This window comes from Cydia fagiglandana, chromosome 4 (genome assembly GCF_963556715.1).
Source record: "Cydia fagiglandana chromosome 4, ilCydFagi1.1, whole genome shotgun sequence".
Lineage (NCBI taxonomy): Eukaryota > Metazoa > Arthropoda > Insecta > Lepidoptera > Tortricidae > Cydia > Cydia fagiglandana.
In genome coordinates this window covers 1,260,858-1,271,472 of record NC_085935.1, presented here as the reverse complement: position 1 = coordinate 1,271,472, position 10,615 = coordinate 1,260,858, and the positions used below count along the sequence as shown (strand labels likewise).

Here is a 10,615-nt window from a genome sequence, read left to right as displayed (position 1 = left end):
AAAAAGTTTATAACATTTTTACTTACTTAACCATAGCTTCATCTAATCCTTCAACCAGTCTTTAGCTAATCATAAAAACTTACCAACCACCTCAGTTTAACGGTAGACTTGTAGCTATAGATATAGTTTTAAAGAGTTTATAGTATTTTGCTCTAGTTTTGTAAGTTGACTATGTAGAACATTTACTCAGTCACTTTTGTTTCTATGAAAATCTCAACAGACATAAAATTTTTGTGGGTAGGCAAAGATTTAATGGATTTATTTAGATTCACCGGCTAAGATACTCTCGCTTAGTTAAAGCAAAAGAGTTCTGTTAAAATCGACGATTTATATCGTTTTCTGCATATAATCTAGTAAATTATGCTCAATAGAAGGCTTTTGAAGTCATAAAAGTGTCAAAATTCAATGTTTCTCAAAGATTTAACTCAACATCTTACTAGCGCCCCAACCATCTTAAACGCGCTAAAAATGTAAGGTAAGGTAAAATCACGCACCAATTCCAATACAACCTCATAAAACCTGCATTGGAACGAATAATTACACATTCTAGTAGCTTCTAGAGGTATACATCCAGAACTACATCGTAGAAACCACCTAGAAATCTTACCACAGCGTCAAATCTTACAAAGTTACAACTCCTAATCCACTTGATGTAGCAAGCTTCAATGACAGAACATTCTAGATTACTTACAGAATTTACTCTTCTCGGCATAGCTGAGGGTTATAGCGGCGAGGAGGCAGAGCGCGAGCGGGGCCCGCGTCATGATACCGTGCGGCGCGCTCGGGGGGCGGCGCGCCGCGTACTGACGCTTGCCGCTATCGACCTCGCGCAGCGCGCATGCGTCAGAGGGTTGCTACATGGAATTAGAAGCGTTTTTACAGGCCCTTGTTTTTTTTTGGGCACAGGTAAAGTTATACAGCCGTGAAAATATTTTCCAAGAATTAAAGAAGTAAAGTCTGGGACACTAATTTTGTCAGTAACAGTTGAATAAAAAACTATACTCATCCTTTTTTCTGGGTTATAAATTATATTACTAACATAAGAAAAATACAGAATGATTAACTCTGCCCATGTCCAAATTACAAGCAACCCTTTGCAGGCCTTGCTAAACTATAGTAAGAGGTAAATCAGTTACATTTCCCATTTCTTTTACACGATAAATCGATAATAGAGTTGGACCTCGTTGACGTAGAGTCGGATCTGAGGCCCTAGGCCAGAAGGGCAGGTTTTGTGATGACAGAGTGTGTAAGTGTCACAATGAACGTCAAATTACTATGAAATTATAATAGCACACTTTGTCACAATAAGTCGGTGCAGATTTAGCTTAGATGGACTCTACGGACTAGCTTAAAAAATATAATAATTATGACCAAATAATTTTTCTAAAAAAAAAATTAAAAAATTGCACCATAATTCCTGACTAAGTATATTTGTGTCGAAGTCTAGTCAAAGATCCCACATTGTTGCTTACCATAAAGACGAGATTTGCGATAAAGTGGGACTTTTTGCTTCGAAACGACACATTTTATGTCGATTTTACAAATTTACATAGAGCAATAAAAATGATAGAGACAAGTAGACTGCTTTGAGTTCTAATTTTCTGCTGAAGCTGTAATCCATAATTTTATAACGAAGTTCTCGCGTACTAGTAATTACAATAAAAATAGACGAGTTTTAAATGAGATCTTTAGATAAATGATCAAAATGTTAACATGTTAACAAGAGAGTTTAAATTCAATTAGACTCCCATTTCAAACACAAACAAAGTGTTCTTCTCAACGTAATTCCGTTTAAAAACATAATACCTTGGAGATCCTTTAGACGCCTAGTATTTCTTAAGCAGGCAACACCTACCCTTATTCAGCACGATGTTTTACCAACCAACCCTAACGCTTATAAACCAAAAATTAACCAAAACTTGACTTTATTGCTCACTAAATACGATCCACTACAGTTTTACGCAACTGAAAAATATTTGTACCAAATTAACACTAGCGTTCGAAAACAGAAAGTCATTTAAAATAGCACTTTAACCGATAAACAATAAGGGGTACGTTGTATAATTGCGACTGTAAAAATAAGTTGGTGGCAGAATACTACGAAGCACCGCTCACTCAATGACCGGGTCGTTCAGAGTGAGTCAAGTCGGGCCGCGCTAATTAGGAGTCACATGGTTCCAGATGAGATTTCATTCATTCAGTGTATTGCTGGAGGAATGGAATTGAATTTTTCTTGTACTTAATAGGAGAAAGAATGCCTTACAGAATATCTGCCAAGGAATTATATCAAAGGGGCAAATAGGTATATATATGCGTCATTACCATATACTTAGTTATTTACGTCCTAATTCCTGGGATTTCTCAACTAAGAAATACACAGGAAATAGTTTTATAAAATATCGCCTTTGGAATAGTCCATAGACTTATAATATATATATATAGAGACGGTGTCTCAGCGAGCTGTCACTGTTGCCACTTTTGTTTAGTGTACGATTAACAATTTAACACCACCTTGCTATAGCCATGTCGATAAAGTCATATCGATAAACTATCGACATTTCTTACAATTTTAATTTTACTTCAAAGGTTTGACGATATCTAAAATGAACAAAAACGCTTTTATTCTTTATTGTGGTTATCAGATCACAAATTTATCGTCACGCCCCAGCAGGGAACCAAGGGAAAGTTCAGATATTTAATTAAAATACATAAATACCTACTAAGATATGTGTTCCGCAATAATTTAAATATTTTATTATATTCTAATATATTTATTATTCATTAGCATTTCAATTATGTATATGTTTAACGAAGATATTGAAGCTTCAATTAATAGCTATTTCGTTCCGCTGCGCTAAAAGAGCACACATACACGTTTTTACGCATACATACACAGCCTGGATGTATCAAAAAAGGCAAAACTTGATTTGAAGTTCACCTTGTCAACAGTATGGTTGTCCTTTTTTGACAAATGGCATTTTTAAAATAGCGAGGAGAGATAAATTATACTAGTTGCTGCGCCGTCAAAGAGAACAGAAAGCGTAGGGGCCTTGGAATAGTCTCCCTGTTAAAATTAGACAGTGTCTGAATAGATTTGCATTTAAAAAATCCTTACGTGAGTACTTTGCTGGCAGAATTATGAAATCTTAGCGTTTCTGTTTTGTAAGTTTCATCTGATATCTCATGTATTTGTATGTATGTATATTGTATGTACCTATTTATATGAATATGTATAGTCTGCAATAGACTGAAAGGCCTTTGATGATATACCTACCGATATAAGTATACTTGTATACCGGGTGTGGCCTGTAACATGAGCAAATAATTAAAACATAGATTGTACTCCTCAAACGGTGACACTTTTGTTCTGCAACTTTTAAAAATTATGAATTATTTAGACTCCCTATTTTTCATACAAAATAAATATTATCTTCAATGGACGCCATCGCCACGCCATATCATTGTGATTGACGTTGCTTGTCACGCCTTAAACAAAACAAAATTCGCAATACGTTGCGTCTTAGAATAAACTTTAAAGTGTATTAAAAATCAAACCACAAGTTATTTTTAAAAGTCGCTGAACAAATGTTAGTCAGTATGAGGAGTACAGCCGACAGTTTAATTTTTTGCTCATATTACAGGCCACACCCGGTATAATATAATCAATTCTACTTTTCTTTTGTATCTTTTTACTGAGGTGTGCCAATAAAGAGTATTCTATCTATCTATCTATATAATCATAATGTTGCTCCGCCTACAAATTCTCTGGTTTGCCCTGACGTTAAATTTACTTAGCATATAGACACAAAAAAATCAAAAACCCAAATACTAGATAAGAACATATTAAGCCCTAAAGTCGGTGTCAGTCTCGAACCTAGGTCTCTACGGTGCTAAACCGGCACCAACTTCTCAAGATGACGGATATTGCCTAGACTAGCCGTATCGAGTGCCTAGGTATAGTCCTATGTAGGCGTATACTGGACACTTGAGGACATAGAGAAAGATAGTTAATAGTGAAGAGCACTTATGTTGAAGATTAGTATCAAATGTACTGAGAGTTAATAAGTATACTTATCTTAAGCGTAATTAAATAAAATGTTAATATCAGTATTTTTATGTAATGTAGGGGCTGGATAGGGATGGCCCGAAATATCTTACTGCCCGACGGAATGCATTTTTTTCCAAATTTATAGTTTTTGTAATCTTTTAGAATTCTTCAGCATGTATACCACAAAGTTAGGTTACATTCGTGGTTCCCTTGAAAATCCGACTTATATCGAAATAACTTATGTTGTAAAATAAATCAGAAAAACTCTGTTTCTTCGTGTCTACATTCTCATTTCTACTGCAGCAGCAATTGCTGCGCCGTTGTAGTAGCAGGAAATGGGAGATATTACCTACAGTCAATATTCTTTCATTACTGCTGTCGTTGTCGCTTTATTGTCGCGATTCGAACATATAACTACTTATTTCACTTATTTTATTAAGAAAATTGACAGTGATATAGGCCTGGTTTCCCGCCATAGTAGTGCAGCAGTACTGCCACTGGCCTATAAACGCGAACATCGAAGTTCGCAAATTGCGGGCATTTTTCTCTATCACTCTAATTACGCCTTCATTGGAGTAAAAGAGAAAGATCCCCGCAATTTGTGAATTTCGGTTTTCGCGGTAACCCCTCTGCAGTCAAAATCGTAAAGTTACTTTAAAAATAAACTAGGTGTCTTTTTAAACGCTTCAAAGTCTGTTCTACTAAATAAATAGCTGTAGTAGTAAATCCCTTCCCTCTTTTCATTTATTTTAATCAATTTATAATCCCAACCTCCCTACTATTCTCATCACTACGCTCATATGAAACACTTGACACTCTGAAAACTAATCACTGACAACTAGCTCCACCTAACTGAAATAGATAACTTTATTCATTTGTTTCGAACGCGACTCCCAACGCAACTCCAAAACCACACAAGTCTCTCAAATCGTTCAATCGAATTTCAACTTTGGAATATTGTAGTAAAGTCTAATTTTGCATGGGGTAAAAATGGTTTTATGTCATTATAGAAGTATGTCGTTTATATGGAGGTATGGGGGGCACTTGGAAACTCTCTTCTGGAGGGTGCTAGACTCTGTGGAGTGCACTTGAAGCATAAAGGTGTGTCTTACAAGTTTAAGTGTGTATACATACGAATATGTATGTGTAAATTAGGGACTGATAATTTTATGGGCAGGAAGGAGTTAAATAATTGTTTTTTCTTGCAAACACATACTTTCAAACTTACTTCAGACAAGGAGAACTTGCTTAGATAAAGGTCTCTGCGTTGCGTGTGAACTATATACAGTCAAGTGTAAAAATATGGGTGCATATAACTTAGGTACTCAAAAATATGTCCCATAGTTCTTAATTCGGTGACATAAGAGCTATGGAAAATATTTTTGAGTATGATGAATGCACCCATATTACACTTGACTGTAGGTACTGTCACGCTCTATGATTGTTGAGCCATTTAGGATTCTGGCTAAATTGGACATCCATAGCGTAAGTTATAAATAACTGACCTGTGAGAGTTGTGAGTAGGGAATGCAAATCGTTTATTTTTTGTATGGAAATAACCGCGGATTCGGTTAAAAACCGATTATTTCCATACAAAAATAACCGATTTGCATTCCCTACTCACAACTCTCACAAGTTCCTTAGTTGTGAGACCATCGGTTTCTCAGGTAGGGTCACTTTTATGTCTGCATGTTCGAATTGGCTTGTAATGCTGGCTGTGGCTGTACACACTCGTCGAGACGCCCCGAGACACGCCAAGAACGAGTGTGGCTGTACCAGCATTACAAGCCAATTCGAACATGCAAACATAAAAAAGCGATAAGACCGCCTGTTGTTACCTCTATTGTCTTTGTTTATGTTATTGTCCATTTATTGTAAACTACGTGTATGTGAGGCGTGCAATAAAGAGTATTGTATTGTATTGTAAAAGTGACCCTACCTGAGAAACCGATGGTGACTGTTAACTGTGTGACGAGGAGGGAGACCTCCTCGTCTCGTCTCGCCGTTTTCCGATTTGGTCCGAGCGGTGCAGAGACTTGGCGAGATGCTCTCGACGAGTGTATATGATAGTGTGTCGCGACCACAGACAAAACATCCACCAGACTTAGCATAGTCGCGCTACCCCCTCTGCCACGCATACGGTAATTTTACTCCATGTTCGAGTCGAAAATGTCTTTGTGTGACACCTGTGTCTTTGAGCGAACCAATCACGGCACGGGACTTCGCTCACCTCGTCCCGCGCACCCCCGCATTTTTGGCATCATCGGTTGCATGAAATAATTGCTCTAAACTCGGTCTAGAGGATTCCTAGTCTATGGTCGCGACGCAACTGAACCACGCAAGCATCCAAATACTAATGGGAACGGAATACAACTAATGATAGTAATTACAATCTTATCTGATAAGCGCGAAAACACACGATACGCACAAGCAGCCCGTAATTTCGGCGGCTGGCTATCATCAGCAATGGTCTGGGGTACCTCGACCGGCTAGAATATGATGGCTGATTGGTATTCGAGACCTCTGCTGATCCTGGAAGGATTAGTTTTTTATCTAATTTTTATTTTTAATCTTGATCGATTCGGGTAATTAATTGATAGTTTTGACAGTCGGGTTGCAGTTTTTTTGCTGTTGCATTTGTGGGTCAGATTAGGAATGGAAGTTGTGATAATAATTGGGTATTAAATTAGTATATTTTTCAGAATGCAGAGTTCTGTTGTTATCGTAAATCCAAAACTACGTCAAGACAAATGTCATTATCATTAAGCAATATTATTTTTTAATTAAAAATAATATTGCTTCGCTAATCCACGATATAGTTATACCGGGTGTGGCCTGTAATATGAGCAAAAAATTTAATTGTAGGCTTGTGGTTTGACTTTTAATACACTTTAAAGTTTATTCTAAGACGCAATGTACCTATTGCGAATTTTGTTATGTTTAAGGCGTGACAAGCAGCGTCAATCACAATGATATGGCGTTGCGATGGCATCCATTGAAGATAATAATTTACTTTGTATAAAACATAGGGAGTCTAAATACTTCATAATTTTTAAAAGTTGTTGAACAAAAGTGTCACCGTTTAAGGAGTACAATCAATGTTTAAATTATTTGCTCGTGATACGGGCCACACCCGACAGACAATAGCATAAAGCAATATATTTTTTTAATTAATGTCATCAATGGCCACTGCTTCCCTGACGAATTATTGTTGTTGCAACGCTTTGTCACTCAAGTGGGGTTTAGTCGGCCAATGCTTTACGCTTATGGCTATAGTTACAAGCTTATCGCTGCACGGCAATTCAGACACGGTGTAACATGAGGAAACCCAATAATTTTAACCACGCATTTCTCAGGTCAAAAGAAAGAAAAAATGTATAATATGAGTATAGGTCAATTTCGCGAAAAAAATATTTTATTTTGTTATGTTTTTTTTTTCAATTAATTGAATGTATTTGTACAAAAAAATTAATGTTACCTATTGGTAAACTCTTCACTTCCATTTGTTTTTTTTTAATACCTACTTTTTGCAAAGTGTTACTTGTCACTTTTTGACATCTATAAATAAGAATATTTAGACTACGTCCCATAGCAGCAACATCACCATCAAAAAGGCCTTTTACATTATGTAACGAGATGGGCAAAATGTAATCGACTAACGATTAACGATTAAGACTAAAAGAATTAATTGCGACTGACGATTGAAAACGACGACTGATCAATCGTAGTTGTATAGAGTGCAACTAATTTAGTTGCAACTAAATTAGTTGCCGATTGATTACGGACAACTAATTTTTGTAATCGACTAATTAGTTAGACTATTTTTTCCGCGACTAATGTTAGAAGCAAATTAAATGGAAAACCTCGGTATGGCTATGTTGACAGCCAGCAGATTAAGACTTATTAACGCATGTATAAAAATGAAATAGCACATGTGTTACTTGCGATATTTTGACCATTTTTATGGAGTGTAAAATTTCTCTTATCTAAGGGTAAATAAAGATTGGGTACTTTGTGCATTGACACTTAAAACACAATTTTATAAATAAAACTTTGTATTTTGTTGTTAATCAATGTCAATCGTAAAAATAATAATTAAAATAAAAAAAATATCAAATCAACGTTCTATATACGATAAAATGTTCATATCATATGTTATGATATAAAACATTAAAAAACACAGTTATAATAAATCAAACTTTGTATATGAAACATTCAAAGCAAAAAGTATCAAAAAATCAAAAAAGCTTATAAATAATCAACATGTTTGTACATACATCATAACATTATGCATGCTCAATTAAAATTTGCGAAGTATGTTTTGCATTTGTGACATTTACTTATTATTTAATCAGTGAGTAATATAAGTAATATAAATTTAATCAGTGAGTAATATAAAAAAAATGTTTATAATTAATAAAACAGACACATTTCCAATATTGTGATAGGTTTAAAAATAAAGGATATAATCATTGGTAAATATTTTTTTACTATGTACTTTCTTTACCCATTATATATAAAGTATAACATTCAATACAATATATCAAGCTCTGCATATAATAAACTACATAATCAAAATTTGCTCATAAATATAATCATATAAATGTACTTAAAAATTAGAGTACTCACAACAAATACAACACGAGTAAAATAATCTATAGAATATGTTTACTTTTTTAAGTTCGTTTTCAATACTACTCTTTCTTCAAATAGATGATCTAAGAGCCTATTTTATTTAGGGAGATTCATCATTGTGGCATATGAAAAAACTCTCTCGACAGATGCTGAAGATGGCAAGGGTAGTGACATAGTTTTAATATAGATTTAACCGTGAAATTTAGTCGATTGAAACTAAAACTAATTTAGTTGTTAGTTGTACATTCTCACAACTAATTTAATCGCAACTAAATTAATCGCGATTAAAAAATGACGATTGATATTTTTAATCGATTGATTAGTTAACTAAAAAGTTAATCGATTAATGCCCATCTCTGGGCCTCTTACTGACTTACTTACTGACAGTAACAGTAAAAACTTGTTTTTTTTTTAATTAATATTATCTCTGAAACTAGGCGAATTTCAAAAAAGTTTATAGGACATTTTTGTCTTTAAATATGATCAGGAATACGTTGTTAAAATTATTTTTAGTCATAATGTATTGTTTGTCATATTATCGTTAGTCATAAAAGTGAAACCGTTAACTTTTCAGGATTTTCGTAAGGTTCTATAGATAGGTTAGGTTTGTTTTATGGCAATCCTGAAAAGTTACGCGATTCTGAGAAAAACCAATTATGACTAACGAAAATTCGGACAAACAATATATTATGACTTAAAACTATTTGGGAAACAATAGACCCTCTTATGTGTAGCGCAATAAGAGCGCGTCATATATTTTTGCGCCTTCGTTGTGCAACATATTATTGCAGGTGACTGCAGGTTTTAAGAATCTAAAACATTTATAAAGAGAACTTTAAAAAAAAGATGAACAAGCCAGCGAGCATGAGCATGACTTCTGAACACTTGCATAATTTTAAGAACCCTTACAATAAAATGAAATGAAAATTGTTATTTCAGGCAACTAGTGGGCCATACATAAATACCTACAACCAATACACACTACCACCGCAATACAATACAATGTAACCGTTACACAGATAATAGGTTAAGAACGTTATTGCAACTTCTGCATTGCTTAAAAGTAAAATTAATGGTTCGTAGAATGCATTGTACAGTCGCCATCAGATATATCGGAGCGGCCGAGGTGCTCGAAAATATCTGAAAACGCACTCTAGCGCCTTGACAATAGAGGCGTGTTCAGATATTTGTGAGCGCCTTGGCCGCTCCATTATATCCGATGGTGACTGCACTCACCCGAAATCCGATACACTTGTACGAGTATGTAATTATTTCTCATTCTAATGTGTTATTATTTCTATTCACGCTATTATAACGCAAAAGACACATTCGCATATCGATTGGTATTGCTAAAGACAATTAAATAATAAAGATGGTCAATATCATACTACATCGTCCGATACCCATAGCCTATCATACTCACGGTCCAGGTTTCAAGAATAAGAATGGAGATGTAGAGTGAGAAAGTAATATGAGTAAGTATTACCATTTTACTCTAATATATAGCCTAGCCTGTTTGAAAGACGGCTAGCAAGGTTAAGCACATAAAAATTGTCATGGCTCCTCTACACGATGGGCCAACGCCGGCCACTCCAAGGGACGCATTTATGCGTTAGAGGGAGCAAGTGACATTTCTATCTCATTCTACCACATAGCTGCGTCCCTTGGAGTGGCCGGCGTTGGCCCATCGTGTAGAGGAGCCATCACAGAGAGCTTACGAAATGGCGTATAAGGCGTGAACCAAGCGCGCCCGAAATATTTAGCGAAATAGGTAACACGTCATGCTCTCAGGCAACCGCTCATTACGTTTTGGTTTTTTTTTATTATATCTATAGATGAGGATATTGGTACTTGATTTGTACAAACGGCAACACTCCTAACTGTACATCGGTGGACCTTATTACAAAAAGCAAAAGGTCCACCGATGTACAG

At 35.3% G+C, this 10,615-nt stretch overlaps 1 protein-coding gene across 1 annotated transcript in view; it reads right to left on the bottom strand.

Moving 5' to 3' along the window:
* The window catches only part of LOC134663453 (uncharacterized), a 116,405-nt gene extending 115,518 nt beyond the window's left edge, over nt 1-887 (bottom strand). The window contains exon 1 of the mRNA XM_063519823.1: nt 692-887. Within this exon, the coding sequence (XP_063375893.1) occupies nt 692-764 (73 nt within the window). The 5' untranslated portion in view covers nt 765-887. The remainder of the gene's footprint in view (nt 1-691) is intronic.
* Between the last annotated feature and the right edge of the window lie 9,728 nt (nt 888-10,615).